This window comes from Hemitrygon akajei, chromosome 14, assembly GCF_048418815.1.
Source record: "Hemitrygon akajei chromosome 14, sHemAka1.3, whole genome shotgun sequence".
NCBI classification, from domain to species: domain Eukaryota; kingdom Metazoa; phylum Chordata; class Chondrichthyes; order Myliobatiformes; family Dasyatidae; genus Hemitrygon; species Hemitrygon akajei.
The window spans coordinates 95048742-95064801 of NC_133137.1; the positions used below are offsets into that span (position 1 = coordinate 95048742).

The following is a 16060-nucleotide window of genomic DNA, read 5'->3' on the forward strand; positions in this document are numbered from 1 at the left end:
TTTATTGTAAACTTCTTAATTTTGAACAGTTAACCAAGATAGATTCTGACTATATATCTCTTTTTACTGAAACTTGTGGAGGAAAAAAAAGCCATGCGGATAAATATTGAGGTGACAAGTCTAATGCAGAATATATATACTGAATTCAAATAACTGTCATCATAATCGGCAGCTTTGAATTATTCAATCCCACTTAAGTCTGTCCATTTAATAAATAGTGCAATAAGGTTAATAAAGGAATATTATTAGCATTAAATCTGCCAGGTGAATCTTATGGTTATAGCTATAACATGTAGGAGAAATGGCAACAAGAGTAAGTATCCTGCATGACAGTCACTGAAAGATTGGAATTACATTGAGTCATAATCAGCAGTTTGCATGATTCAAGTGATGCATAGGCTTAATAATCGGTGCAGTCTGCAATGTATCTTATTTCTCACATGGAAGCTAAGTCTTTGATTGGGCCAGATCATGCTGATCAAGCCTGGACTTGTTTCAAGACTACAGTCAAACATTGTGCGGCAGGTAACCTTTGGCTGGGGATGCACAGAGCTTGCACAAAATGCTCTGAAACCAGCCAGCTGTCAGTCAGCATGGATATTAATACAGACTTACCCAGCCCTTTATACCCATACTGAAGCTACACAATGGATATCAGAATAACCTATTGTCACTTTTTGGCAGCTGAAGTATTGTTCAGTGTTCTTTTATGATGCTTAATTTATAAATGAAACCTCTTGATCACAAGGAATAAATAAAACGCTGTATTTATTTGCCACACCATCTCCCAAATTATATCAAAAATATCAAAGACATTTCAGTAGTCACTAGCTCTATTTGTAAAAAAAACTTCTAAAATGTCATTTTAACATAAATTTACAGGCATTCTCTACTTGGTCTGTTTTACATACAATTAAGAAATGATTTTGCATTAGCATTCCACAGTTTCTATTCAGTCTCAATGTCAAAAGCAAACAAGATAAAATGATAAGTATAAAAATCATGCCATTTCTTTTGTAACAATCAACTAGAAAATGTATCAGAATGCACATAATAAATGGCAGTACTTTTAATAATGGTCTAATGAGTTGTTTTGAAAAAACTGCTCTTAATAGTGAAGCATTAGATGATAAGAAGAAAACACTGTACTGTACAAGGCTCAACCCACCAGAACAGAATAGAGTAGAGTGTGGGCCAAATCATAAAAGCAGTTCTAGGGCTCAGATAATTTATACTCTTTGAAATAAAATGTAGTTCAGTACAAGACATCCTTATTTCATCAACTAAGTTGTTTACATTTTTACGACAATTCTCCACAGGGTTTTATAGACCAAGTTTATAATACAATATAGAATATTAGTTAATTTACAAAATAATGGACTTCAAGCTTTGAATTAATTAAGAACTGCAAAGGTGATCAGCAGAGTAAAAATAACACTATTTTCTTCTCTAGGTAATAAAATTTAACATCTGAGCTTCCATTATGCATAACAGCCGTGAAATGGTCAAAGGTCCGTCGTTTTATTCTCAAGTGCAGCTGCTATTTGCTGCAGTCGGACAGCGAGCTGCATCTTCTGTGCTGCTGGATCTTGTTCTAAGGCATTTATTATCTGTAAATCCAAAGAGTGTTGCTGTGTTAGTACTGAAATTAAACTACAGAATAAAACACTAATTTCTGTTTTTTTCCCCACACATTTAACCTTGTGTTGAAATTCAACATTAAAGATAACTACAGTAATTTGAGCAAAATTCTAATAAGTATCAAAATATTTAACATCCAATCTGCCCAATCTGTATATTTTGATGCAGTTACTGCGAATAAATAATACTAAATTTGTAAGTAAATTATACGATATTAATCACTATAAGTAAACAAAATTGGTATCAAATGCTTAAAAGTACTCTTGACAATTACAGGGCAGCACTGTCTCAGTGCCCTGGGTGCTGCCCTGTGGAGTTTGAACATTTCCTTTATGACCTCCTAGGTTTGCTCCAGAGGCAACAGGTCCTCCCCATCATCAATTTGTGCTGGTAAGTGAAATGGCCACCATAAATTACCCCTAGCATTAGAATCAAAGGGGAGTTGATGGGCGCATGTGAGAGAATGTAAGTAAGCAGATGAGCAGGGAAATGAACAGGAATTAGACTAACGGGATTCTTCCCATTTTCAGATATACAGCAATGCTTCATTATGGCTCCTCATAAACTTCTTCCTGGAGGCCAGTATGAAGCCAATGGGCTGAACCTGTGTCACAATAGATACAAGGGAATGGGAGTGTGCAGCAGAAACTCACCTGATCGTAGTATTTGTTGGTGTATTGATATAACTGATGTAGTGCTACCACAGTATTCAGCTTGTCTGTATGAGCCTGAAAAATAAAACACAGAGATAACATTCATGAAAATACTATGCTTTTATAATAATTATTACGTAACAATCTTGAGTTAAGTGTCATTATGATAGAACTAATGAGGCACCAGAACAACAGATCGCCCCTGGCCTGCACGATCTCCACCGTTCTGAAACAAGCACACACAAACACTTCTGAAGGTGAATCTACTGGCAGCCAGTTTTGTAAGCGCGCTATCATATCTATCCACGTCTTATTAATTACTTCACTGCCTACATGCGTTCAACTCATCTGCTTGTCTTGCAGCAGTCAGTCATCTCAACATCTTCATCTCAAAATTGGACAGCAATTGAGAACTTGTGCTTAATATACATGAGGGTACAGGAGGCTCATTGTACAACCACCTAATTGCCACAACAATTTCAACAGACCCCAACGTTGAAAGGTGGTTACTGGAGAGGATTCTTCGGGACAGGATTTATGAAGATTTGGAAAACTATGGCCCCGTGGAGCAAGTTGTAACTTACTACCTTGACTGAGTTTTTCTGAAGAGGTGACAAAGGTTACTGACGAAGGTAAAGTTGTGAATATTGTATACTTTGGCAATCAAGTCTACTCCACCATTTTATTATGGCTGATCCATGTTCCTCTCAACCCCAATCTCCTGCTTTCTCCCCATATCCCTTGATGCCCTAATTAAGAATTAAGAATCTATCAAACTCTGCCTTAAATATACCCAATCATTTGGCCTCCACAGTCACCCGTGGCAAAGAATTCCACACATTCAGAACTCCCTGGCTAAAGAAATTCTTCCTCATCTCCATTCTAAGTGGACATCCCTTTATTCTGTGGTTGTGTTCTCTAGTCTTAGACTGACCCACCATTGGAAACATCCTCTCCACATCCACTCTGTCCAGACTTTTCAACATTTGATAAGTTTCAATGAGATTCCTCCCACCCACCCATTCTTCTGAATTACAATTAGTACAGGCCCAGAAACATCAAATACTCCTCATATAATAAGCCTTTCATTCCCAAAATCATTTTAGTGAACCTCCTTTGAACCCTCTCCAATGTCAGCACATCCTTTCTTAGATAAAAGGTCCAAAACTGCTTCCAATACACCAAGTCAGGTCTCACCATTCCTTATAAAGCCTTAACATTTCATCCTTGCTTTTATATTCTAGTCCTCTCAAAATGAATGCTAACATCACATTTACCTTCCTCACCACCAACTCAACCTGCAAATTAACCTTTAGAGAATCCTGCACAAGAACTTACAAGTCCCTTTGCACCTCAGAGTTTTGAATTTTTTGTCCATTTAGAAAATAATCTACGCTTTCTTTCTTTTACCAAACTGCATGACCATACACTTCCCAACATTCTATTCCATCTGTTATTTCTTTAGCCATTCTCCTCTGTAGCCTCTCTGCTTCCTCAAAATTACCTGCCCCTCCAACTATCTTCATATCATCCACAAACATGGCCTCAAAACTATCAATTCAAGTCAAATTTATTTTCATTTAACTATATACATGTATATAACATATATAACCATATAATGCATATAGAAATGAGACAAAGTTTCTCCGAACTAGGGTGTAAAGCATAGCACATGGTAACTTATGAAGGTAAGGATAAAATCTACAGATGAATCACACATAAATAACAAACTAAAGTGCATTAGTATTAAATATTGTAATACTAATTAACCAGTGACAGTTCTAATACGATGTGGCCGGGAGTTCAGAAGCCTACTACCTGGGGGAAGAAACTGTTTCTCAAACTGACTGTTCTTGTTTTTATGCATCAGAGTCTCCTGCCTAACGGTAGAAAGTTAAAGAGGATGCTGGATGGATGGGTGTTGGAGGATGCTGGATGGATCTCTGTTAACACAGCGCCCCTGATAAGTATCCCCGATGGATGGTAGGGAGATTCTTTTGATCCCTTCAGCTGTTGTCACCATCCTTCGCAGGGATTTCTGGTCGGATGCTCAACTGCTCCCATGCCAGAGAGAGATGCAACTTGTCAGGACGCTCTCAATGGTGCTCCTGCAAAACACAGTTAAGGTGGGGATGGGAGGAGCCTTGCTAGCCTCAATCTTCTTAGCAAGTGGAGGCACTGCTGTGCCTTCTTGGTCAGTGAGGTGATATTATGGAACAAGGTAAGGTCATCTGTGAAGTGAACTCCAAGGAACTTGGTACACTTAAGCCTCTCTGCAAAGGACCCATGTATCTGCAGAGGGGGATGGTTTGTCTGCACCTTCCTGAAGTCCACAATGGTTTCCATTGTCTTCTCCACGTTGAAGCTAAGGTTGTTGTACTCACACAAATCCACCAGCTAGCTCCACTTCCATCTCATCATCGTTCTTGATAAGGCCGATCACTGTTGTGTCATCCACAAACTTGATGATACAGTTTGAGCTGAACCCTGTGAGACAGTCAGTCACCAGCAGGGGCTAAGTACACACCCCTGGGGAGTGCCAGTGCTCAGCATAATGGGATGAGAGATGTTGCTGCCCACACGGACTGACTGTGGCTTTACTGTTAGAAGTCCAATTTCCAATTGCAGAGGGAGGTGTTGAGACCCAGCACAAACAGCTTCGCCACCAGTTTCTGGGGTATGATGGTGTTGAACGCTGAAGTGAAGTCTATAAACAGCAGTCTGGGATATGAGATCCATTTTCCAGGTGGGATGGGACAGGGTGGAGGGCGGAGGCTGTTGCATCGTCAGTGGATCGATTTGAGCAATAAGCAAACTGGAAAAGGTCCAATGTAGCCAGCAGAAAGGCTTTAATGTGCTCCATGACCGGCCACTCAAGGCTTTCCATAATGGTTGATGTTAATGCCACTGGGCAATAGCTATTTAGGCAGGTTACTGTTGCCTTCTTTGGCACTGGAAAGTTGGCTGCTGCCTTGAAAACTGAGGGGACAATGGACTGTTCCAGAGAGTTGTTAAATGTATCCATTAGCATCTCCATCAGCTGGGCTGTGCAGCCTTTCAGAACCCAACCTGGTATATTACTGGGTCCTGCAGCTTTGCGTGGGTTGACTGGCCAGGATCTTCCTCACCTCAGCTTCAGCCGGATGGAGTGTCTGCTCCCCTGGGGGGAGGGCTGCCTTCCTCACCAGTGCTTGGTTCTGCGCATCAAACCAGGTGCAGAAGACATTCAGCCTCTCATGGGGGGTCGGGGGGGAGGAAGCATCCTGGTCAATGATGTGCAGGGTGGACATAGTCTGTAATCCTCTGAATTCCCTGCTACATGTGCCTCGTGTCTCTGGTATCACAGAAGTGTCAGCTCCATCATCCAAGTTACTAACAAAAAGAATCTGTCCCAACACAGACCCCTGTGGAACACCGCTAGTCACTGGCAGACAACCAGAAAAGGCTCCCTTTATTCCCACTCTTTGCCTCCTGCCAATCAGCCACTGCTTTATCCATGCTAGAATTTTTCCAATAATACCATGGGGTCTTATCTTTTTAAGCAGCCCCATATGTAACATATTGTCAAAAACCTTCTGAAAATCCAAGTAAACAACATCCATCAATTCTCCTTTGTATTTTATCATGTGCCTTCAAGTATCCCGAAACCACATCCTTAACAATCGACTCCAACATCTTATCAACCAGAGGTCAGACGACCTGGCCTATAATTTCCTTTCTTCTGCCTCTCACCTTCCTTGAAGAGTGGAATGACATTTGCAATTTTCCAGTCTTCCACAATCATGCCAGAATCCACTGATTCTTGAAAGATCATTAGTAATCACTTCACAATCTCTTCAGCCACCTCTTTCAGAACCCTGGGGTGGTCCATCTGGTCCAGCTGATTTATCTACCTTCACACCTTTCAGTTTCCCAAGCACCTTCTCCCTAGTAATAGCAACTTCACACACTTCTGCCCCCTGACACTCTCGAACTTCCAGCATACTATTAGTGTGTTCCATAATGAAGATTAATGTAAAATACTTAAGTTCATCATACCAGTTCCTTGAACCACCATTAATACCTCTCCAGCATCATTTTTCAGCGGTCCAGTATAAACTCTTGCCTCTATTTTGTACTTTATTTGCACTTTATAAATCTGAAGAAACTTTTTGTATAAAAGGCACTTGCCTTTATTAATCAAGGAACCAGTTCAAGGTTTAGGAAGTTATGTTGCAGATTTATAAAACTCTAGTTAGGCTGCATTGGGAGTATTGCATTCAGTTCTGACTACCCTATTATAGGAAGGATATTGAGGCTTTGGAGAGGGTGCAGAAAAGCTTTACCAGGATCTGCCTCGATTAGAGGGCATGTGCAATAAGGAGAGGTTGGACAAGCTAGGGATGTTTTTACTGTAGTGGTCAAGACTATGGGGGGGGATCTGAGCGAGGTTTATAAGATTTTGAGAGGCATAGAGTAGAGAGTCAGTACCTTTTTCACAGGGTTTAGATATCTAATACCAGAGGGCATCCATTTAAGGTGAGTGGGATAAGTACAAAGATGACGTGTAGGACAATTTGTTTTACACACACAATGGTGGGTGTCTGGAATGTACTGCCAGGGGTGGTGGTGGAGGCACATACAATAGAGGTGTTCAAGAGGCTCTTAGGCACACAGATGTGAAAGGAAATGGACAATGTGTAGACAGAAGCGTTAGTTGGGCATTAGATTTCTAACTTAGTTTGGCACAGCATTGTGGGCTGAAGGGCCTGTTTCTGTGCTACATTGTTCTATAACTATGACAAGCAGCCGATACCCTCCCTGGGTTTCACACCACCAACCAAGATGAATTCCTTCCCAAATGTTTAGGCTGCAGCCTCCTCCAGGCAAGGTCACACACTGAACCAAACCCAGAATTCAGCCCTGAAGACGAGCTGAAATCAAACATGTTTTCACCAAGAAGATGTACTTACAGCATTGCACCTGTTCACCTTCCCAACTCATCCCTTGACCCACTGAATTCTAATCCAACCCTCCATCCTTTTCAAACTTAATGATTCTGCTCGTTAGCACCAGCTTGTGTTACTTTTTTGGATTATCATTCCATTCTTCATAAACTTGCAATGGATTTGCATCAACCAGAACTTTGTTACCCATAAAACCTTTCTCAAACCTTCCTCACACCACATGAATTCAAAATCAGCCTCTTGTGCGTTCCTTTGCTCCAATCCATCATTAGTCAGCCATTTGTGACCTTTCTCTTCAATCTTACAACCTTTTCTGAGTCATTTGGTCCATTCTGATGTTGATGACCTTTTCTCATCTTATTACTTATCCAATCAATACACGTTTCTCTTTTACGGATAATTCAGCACACTCCTTTTATGAAGTGTTAATTTGATCCAAGTTTTTTTGATCTGAGGAGTCAAAAGCTAACTGGATGCATCGTTCTTTTGCTCATTTAGTGGGTTGGGAGTTTTAACTGTTTTAGAAAGCTGCCTGTCTGTCTCATGGAGTTCAACTGATACTGGAAGTATTTAATCCAGGATAAACTGCACGAAAAGAATCTCTTTAAGGGCAGGAGGAAAAAAAAACATTATTTATTTTAACCAAATTAGGGCAATGCCACAACATATTGACAGAAGAATTTCCTAGAATAGAGTGAGGGCACTGTCAGATGTATTATACTGGTTTCTTTATAAGCACGTGCACTGAACTCCACCATGATGCAGGGTTTCAACCTGAAATTATGACATTTCACCACGCAGACATTGCTCAACCCAAGTTCCTCCAACAAATTGTCTAAACTGCAGCATTTGTGCATCTTCTTCCCTCAGGGATCCAGTACCAGATTTTTTTTTTTTAAATATCAGGAAAACCTACCCTAATATTTTGAACCAACCTGAACCGATTTAAGAGAGAATTAGTATGAACAAGATCGGACAACATTGTGGGCCAAATAGCCTGACCAATCCTGTACTGTTTTATGTTCTTAGTATAGATCAAAAACAAATACAACTCACCCTTGAAACCTCAGCTAAGTGCGTATTCATATCCTGATCACTGACTTGCACCATCTGACGAATACCTTTGTAATAGCTGTTAAACAAAGAGCACGTAAAAAATTGACAAATATGAATTGAAATATATAATTAAATTAAATCCAAATCGGCCTTTCACTAACATGCTGCAAATGTCTCACAGCAATGTAAGAATGTATGAATTTGGAACACCGTCTTAACCTTTCAACATTTCTGCTTCATTTCAAAAGACAAGCAGTCATTTCCTATGCTAAGAGCCAGCAAGCAGTGTTTTCATGACATTCCCGATATGCTTAGTTCTGAGAACCCCCATGATACTGAGGTTACCGCTGCAACTAATATTACACTGAGCAAGTAACCTAGAACTGTACAGGAATTAATCTCGTGGGAATAACTAAAGAGGTTTTTATATTTGTTCTACTCACATAAGAAAACTAGCTTAGTTAAAATAGAGTCTATAATGCCAGGCATTCTTTGCTTTTGAAACATTTTATGAATTCTCCACATTTCTTCATTTGCCTTAACAGCATCGTCATTAGGAAGATCTGCCTTTTCACTGTCAAAGTTACTTTAAAAAAGTGAACTTTGCTGGTTAAATCACACTCTTCCTAGATGAAGAAAGTAAATGAACATCTCAAATGCAACAAAGAAAGAATTTCAATGAGAATTTTTTGAAACTCCAGGAAGTAAATCGAACACTAAAGTGAAATACTAAAGAATACTAAAAAAAAATTCACATTTTAATATTCAAAGACTGTTAAATATTATTTATTCTCCCTCAGTTAAAGAATCTGAATGTATTGTCTCTCTCAATGCAGAGAAAGTTTTTGATAGGGTGGAATGGCCTTATTTATTTCAGGTTTTGGAGAGATTTAATTTTAGCCTGGAATTTATTTCCTGGACCAAACTGATCTATCAAGCCCCGATGACTGCGGTTATAATTAACAATCAAAAATCTCCTTATTTTAGATTATATAGAGGAACTCGTCAGGGTTGCCCTCTTAGTCCTTTATTATTTAATTTGGTTTTAGAACCACTTGCTGTCGCTCTCAGGGATTCCAACTCTGTTCAGGGTATTAAGAGAGGGGATAAAGTACATAAGGTTTCGTTATACTCAGATGATTTATTAATTTACATTTCAGACCCTAGGAAATCTATTCCCTCTATGTTATCCATATTTACTGAATTTAGTACTTTCTCTGGATACAAGTTAAATTTACATAAAAGTGAATTATTTTCTATTAATAATTATTCTGATCATTATTATCAAATACCTTTTAATATTGCTAAAAATTATTTTACCTATCTTGGTATTAAAATTACTAAAAAATTTAAAGATTTAAATAAATATAATTTTCTTCCTTTAATTGAATATACACAACACTTTCCAAATGGTCGCCTCTGACGATGTTGTTAATTGGTCGAATAACTGCCATAAAAATGACAATTTTACCGAAATTCTTATACACGTTTCAAGCTGTTCCATCGTTTGTCCCAAAAATGTTTTTTGATAGAACAGATTCTATGATCCTGTCATATATCTGGAATAATAAGAGCTCTAGAGTGAGTAAACCTTTATTGCAGAAATTTAAAAAAGATGGAGGCTTGGCTTTACCAAACTTTAGATTCTACTACTGGGCAATTAATATTTGTTATATTACTTTTTGGATTCACTGTATACATAACCAGGAGTGTCCTTCATGGTTGGACTTGGAGGAGAACTTGGTATGGGGGGTTCTCTTTGGCTTCTTTACTGGGAGCTCCTCTTTCCTTTTGTTTTCTAGGATTGGTAGACAAGATCTTAGTCCCATTGTTAGACGTACATTAAAAATTTGGTTTCAGTTTCGCAGATTTTTTTGACTTAAGTAACTTTGTTCTTTCTGGTAATATCCATCTTAACTTTTAACTTAACTTTTAGATAAGGCCTTTTTAACATGGAAAACTAAGGGAATAAAAACTTTTCTAGATTTGTTTTTAGACGATTGGTTAATGTCTTTTTCGCAGTTAGTGGATAAATATGATATATCTAATGCACAATTTTTTAGATATTTACAAGTCAGGAAATTTTTACGCGATTTGTTACCAAATTACCCACTTGCTTACTTATCAAATATGATAGATGTTACCTTTCAGCTTAAACCATTTCAAAAAGGATTAATAGCCATTATATATAAACGACTATTGAATTTACGAATGATGTCTAATGATAAGGTTAAACGTGCTTGGGAATTGGAACTTCAAGAGTCACTTTCAGATAATCAATGGAATAAAATTTGTCATTTAGTTAACAATTCATCTATCTGCGCCCGTCACTCCTCGATTCAGTTCAAGGTAGGGCACAGGGCACATATTTTTTCTAATGTAAATCCTACCTGTGACAGATGCAACACTGAGGTGGTTACCTTAACTCATGTTCTGGTCCTGCATAAAGTTAAATAATTTTTGCAGAGATGTTTTTAGAACGTTATCAAAAGTCATAGGTTTGGACTTACAACCGAATTCATTTACGGCAATCTTTGGGATTATTCCAAAGGAAGCAGGAAACGTTCCTGCTTCCGCTCAAAGCATGATAGCTTTCTCAACTTTATTGGTTAGGAGAGTTATTCTATTGTATTAGAAGGATCCCATCCACCTACTGTTTTTTGCTGGCTCTCCTCCATTATGTCGTGTTTAAGTTTGGAGAAAATTAGGAGTCGGACGTTTGATACATCTTTTAAATTTGAGCAAACTTGGCGACCTTTTATTCAATATTTTCATATGATCTAATTCTTTTTACTTTTTCAGTTAATTTTTTCTTCTCCGTGAAGTTTTAGATTTGACCAGAAGGATTTTTCCTTTTTTTCTAACTGTATCCTCAAAGTGGACTGCTCAGTCCCCCTTTTTTTTGTTTTAGATTAGTTTAGTGGGTTTTTCTTCTCTCAATAACAGAAATTTTTGAGTCTTTTTTTTAATGAATTGTTAAGAGATGTTTTTTCCTCTTTTTATTAGCTTAATACTATATATGATTTTGACAGTGTATATTCCTTTCTTTGTACTATTACTGAAATATGTATTTGAGTTAACCTCGCCTCTGACTTGTATTTATCGTTATTCTTTTAAATCAATAAAAAAACATTGAAATGAAAAGAATTTATACTTATTTTCTTGAAAAATATCAAATTTATCCCACTTACTCCTCCACCATTTTCTTGTACGTATAAATTTCTCTCGCATAGAGTAACTTGTTGCTTGGAGAGTCCTATGAAAGTAAAATTATACACATGAAAAACTTGAAGATAAATCTGGAGATGCAATTTTAATCTCTAAACTTAAGCATTAAAATCAGGAAAAATAAATTCACTACAATTTCTAAAATATAATCTGGAAACAAAGCTCTTCCGTTGTTTAGATTTTAGCTCCTTTGCATTTTTTTTAAAACTTACCCTGCTCAACTTGTATTCAGTCTTTGTACATGCATCCATGAAGGTCTGTGCAATCACTGATAATGAAGCATCTACCACTTCATTAACTTTCACGTCAAATATGAAGTGCGGATTTTTCAGTATGTTTACCCAGAACCTCAATGGCAAACTGTGGAAAATTGCAAAATACGTTAATAAACAATAATCACTTGAGAAAGCTCAATGGACATTTAAAGGAAACTGATAGTTTTTTACGAAGTTGCATTAGTTTAATGTAGTATCCTCATTGTTTGTTCTTCCCCAATTCAATTCCACTCTATATCACACTGTGTTGTTCGAATACAAAACTTGTACACTCAAGATGTAAAATGCAGGCGAGTCCTTGGATGAAAGATTGGATCCCAAATTACTGAGCTTAGAAGTAGAGGAACCTCACAGTATTCTGTTGATTACTGTCATGATTGCCACTCCACAATTTATGCACATTAACATTTCTTGCTCTCGATTTCTTTATTTCTCTGGGGGAACCATGTTTTTTATATTTCAAAAATATACATTATTAATACCACAAATACATACAATGGAAGAAACACTACATGACACCAGCACGGTTGCAATCCCATCCTAACTTAATGAATAAGTCACCACAATGTTTACTTAGGTTGATGAAGCTCATTTCAGGTGTTAATGGTAAGTTGAATTCCATCCACTCCAATGCTGGAATACTTATAACAATGGTTCAGCTTTCTTTCGCTACAGCTGGCTCCCGAAGTACTCAAGCAAATCATGTCACCCACAAACCACTGAAAATCTTTACTATAAACTCTGGTGTAGGCATTTACTGGTTTTCAACTCAGCTCAGAGCCACCGTAAAAAGACAGAAAATGACAATAAGAAAATGTTCAGAACCCAGTCTGTGAAGCTATAAGCCAAACCTTCTTGGTATTCAGTTATTTAATGAGCTTGCCTCAAATGGAATATGCACCAATTTTTAATGAGAAAAAGAATCTTTTAATCTCCCTGTCAATATTATCTTATTAATAGAATTTTTAAAAATACATATGGGAATCATGGGATAGGCAGAATTACTCAGTTTAAATGAAATGCTAGGAGGTGAAATGCATCAGTATCACAAACACATTATGCTTTACCTGGCGGAGTGTGATGTGAATGAAAGGACTGCGTGCCAGCAACGGAACCTGTTTGATTGTACAAAGGAAAAACTCGGGAAGGACCCACCCCATCCTAATCGTGGAGATCATCAGCATCCAGCTGGTAAAGAAACAGTAGCGACAGTAACCTAGACATTTGAATCCTACCTGTTAGTTTTCCAGATGTGAATGGTTTCTTCATCCGTTATTTCATTCTTGTGTGCTTGCTCATCAAGGAAGTCAAAGTAATATTTCACCGCCGTTGGAACAATTTGATTTGTACTGAGAACACTTTGGAAGAAATTATCTACGAAGTTTTGTAGGGTCCCCTGTTTTAATTCAAACCAAACATGTTAAAATGCTCTCTCCAGGAGGTTGTTTTATATCATGGGTATAAACTACTTTGCATATTCTATTCTTTAGTACTACATACAATAAACATACAAGTAGCAAAATTAGTCACACCATCACAATAGGATTTTTAGTCTGCAAATATATTCTTAATTGAATTCTATGGGTGAGCTGTACAAAATAAGTGATGCATTCTGTTAATTGGCAGAATATAGAAGGAGGGATTCTTGCTTGCTGTGGAACACAATTATTCCCTTTTAGATGTGTTTGTAATTTATTTATATTGTACAAAGGAAGGAGTAATTTGCCTATACATGTATAGCCAGTTAGCCTCTCAATAATCATATTACAAATGAACAATCAGTGGGCAAACATGGGGGGACAAGCAACACATGACCATGAATCCAAGCAAGCATTTAAAGAAAGTGAGAAAAACTGTTCAGCGTTAATAAAGAGATGTTTTCTCAGGAGCGAGTAAGGCCATTCTGCTCATCAAGCAATACTGGCTCCTTGTCCAATATCAGTAACCCTGTAATTGTTCCATGCCTGTAAAAATCACTTGTAAAATTATTTAGGGAGCAAACCTCCAACTATATTCAGAGAATAGAACCTCCCATCTCAATGATTCAACAATGTATTTAAAACCCAGATTATTGCTCAGTTCACCAATGGAATTCCTGACCTCCAGCAATTTCAAAACATTTAACAGTCAAAAGAACATGGGAAATAGTAGGTAGACCATTCAGCTGCTATCACCAATCAATAAGATGCCAGTCCATCATTTACCTCATTGCCTTTTCTACACTGCTAATCTCATATCCCTTGATTCTCTTACAATTGAGTCATTTTAAAAAATCTTTATATTTTGAATATACTCAGCAACTGAGCATCCAGAGACCACAAAATTCCACAGATTCGTGATCCACTGGCTAAAGTAGCTTCTTATCCGAGTCCTGAATGGGAAATCTCGTTTCAGGACTATAACACCCCCCCCCCCCCAATACTAAATACCCCAGCTACTGGAGGCATTATCTCAGCAGCCAGCCTATCAACCTGGTAAAAAAAATTATATTTCAATGAGATTACCTCTTACTTTCCTGAAGAATGTATCAAAAATATATGATTAAAACCATATGTGTAATCTTCCATTACATGACAACCTCCAACTCCATAAATAAATCATTTTACACTCCATCGATTTCAGATTCATTGTTCCTTTGGTTGGAGATAAGACCTGAAAATAATATTCTTGGCACAATTTCATCTTGGTGCTGTGTAATTGCAGTGCGACATGATTACACTGCAAGCCTCTTGCAATACAGATGAACATAATATCCGCTTTCATAATTGCTGTACAGCATGTGGACTTCGTGATTTGTCTACAAAGACACCTAGGCCTCTCTTAGCACTGATAACTTTCAATCTCATACCACTTAACAAACACTTTTATAACCAAAGTGAATGGCCTCACATTTCTCCTGGTTCAAAGTTCAAAGTAAATTTCTTATCAAAGTACATACTTGTCAGCAGCTTTACATAATCAGCAAACTTTAATATAATCCTCGTGCTCATGTTAATAATGTCCATGGTGAACAGCTGGGGCCCTGGTAGCCCGTCCCAAGTTACAATCTCCCAAACCACAAAAACACTTCATATTCAGTGTTCAGGTTACACCAGATCCAGGTGCTTTAATTTTTCTTAATGAGTTATTGTGTGGCACTTTACTGCAGTTCCCCTGAAAGTCCAAATTAACCACATCCACTGTCCCTCCATTATCCATTTTGAGCCACAGAATTACGTTACATGAAAGCAAGCCCTCCTGACCAACATATCCACGTTGACCAAGGCATCTTCTTGAGCTAGACCCTTTTGCCTGCAATGGGCATTTTATCCGTTATCTGTCCAGATATCTTTTAAATATTGTAATTCTATCCTTCTCTGCCACTTCCTCTGGCAGCTTCGTTCCATTTACCCACCACTCTCTTGTGGGGAAACATGAGGGATGGGACCAACTTTAATGGGTATATTGGCCAGCATGGGACAGTTGAGCTTAAGGGCCTGTTTCCAGGCTGTACGATTCTTTGACTTTACCTATTCCTGAATATTGATACTAACTTATTTCCTCTTCTTCCCAGTACCAAGGAGACCAAGGTTTAATCTGTAACACCAACTCTTTTTCTCTTGCCATAAAGGCTCCCTGATCTGCTGAGTGCCCTTAACAGTTTCTATTTTTATTCCTGGACTTCATTTCCTCTGGTTAATGTCTTTCCAATCTACATTTGATTCAACAGTAACTACCACTATCACCACTTTTAATCACATGCCATGGAAATTTGCTCATCTTACTCTGTGGAGCTCAGAAAATGAAAAATAATCCTGGCTTCATAACAGTTTACCCCTATTTTTCAGATCAAACCAAATAGATTCACTTCTGAAATCACTTATTATATCTTTTCTATTTAGAAGTAGATCATCCTTAATTCATAATTAATACTGTCACTCCCCAGCCGTTTATCCTTCTCTATCCACACAAATTATTTGGCACCAGAAGATGAAGAAGCTATTCCCAATCTCATTTGATCTTTTTTTTCTATTTTTGTCAAAATCTCATGCAGATATTAATGCTTGCAACTCACCTACACGACAGAGATTTAACAACTTTTGCTACTTACCCCAATTTCGACTGCAATTTTTGAGATACTTCTTATTTCACTATTGTTTATCTTTCTTTGCCTTCTGAACTCATTTTGGTTTCTTTTTTTTTTGCTATAGTCATAGTTCTTCCAAGCACCCACTCTTGAGAAATATTCTCCAATAATGTATTAAACTTTAGTGTGGACATT

The 16060-nt window shown here is 37.8% G+C and overlaps 1 protein-coding gene across 6 annotated transcripts in view; it reads right to left on the bottom strand.

Moving 5' to 3' along the window:
- Window positions 1–751: 751 nt before the first annotated feature.
- LOC140738810 (plexin-B2-like) overlaps window positions 752–16060 on the bottom strand; it is a 242601-nt gene continuing 227292 nt past the window's right edge. For all 6 annotated transcript variants that reach the window (XM_073066680.1, XM_073066682.1, XM_073066679.1 and 3 more), the window contains 6 exons: window positions 13035–13195; window positions 11737–11884; window positions 11488–11552; window positions 8297–8372; window positions 2295–2369; window positions 752–1610 (listed from right to left, as the gene is read on the bottom strand). In XM_073066680.1, the coding sequence (XP_072922781.1) occupies window positions 1506–1610; window positions 2295–2369; window positions 8297–8372; window positions 11488–11552; window positions 11737–11884; window positions 13035–13195 (630 nt within the window). In that variant the 3' untranslated portion in view covers window positions 752–1505. The remainder of the gene's footprint in view (window positions 1611–2294; window positions 2370–8296; window positions 8373–11487; window positions 11553–11736; window positions 11885–13034; window positions 13196–16060) is intronic.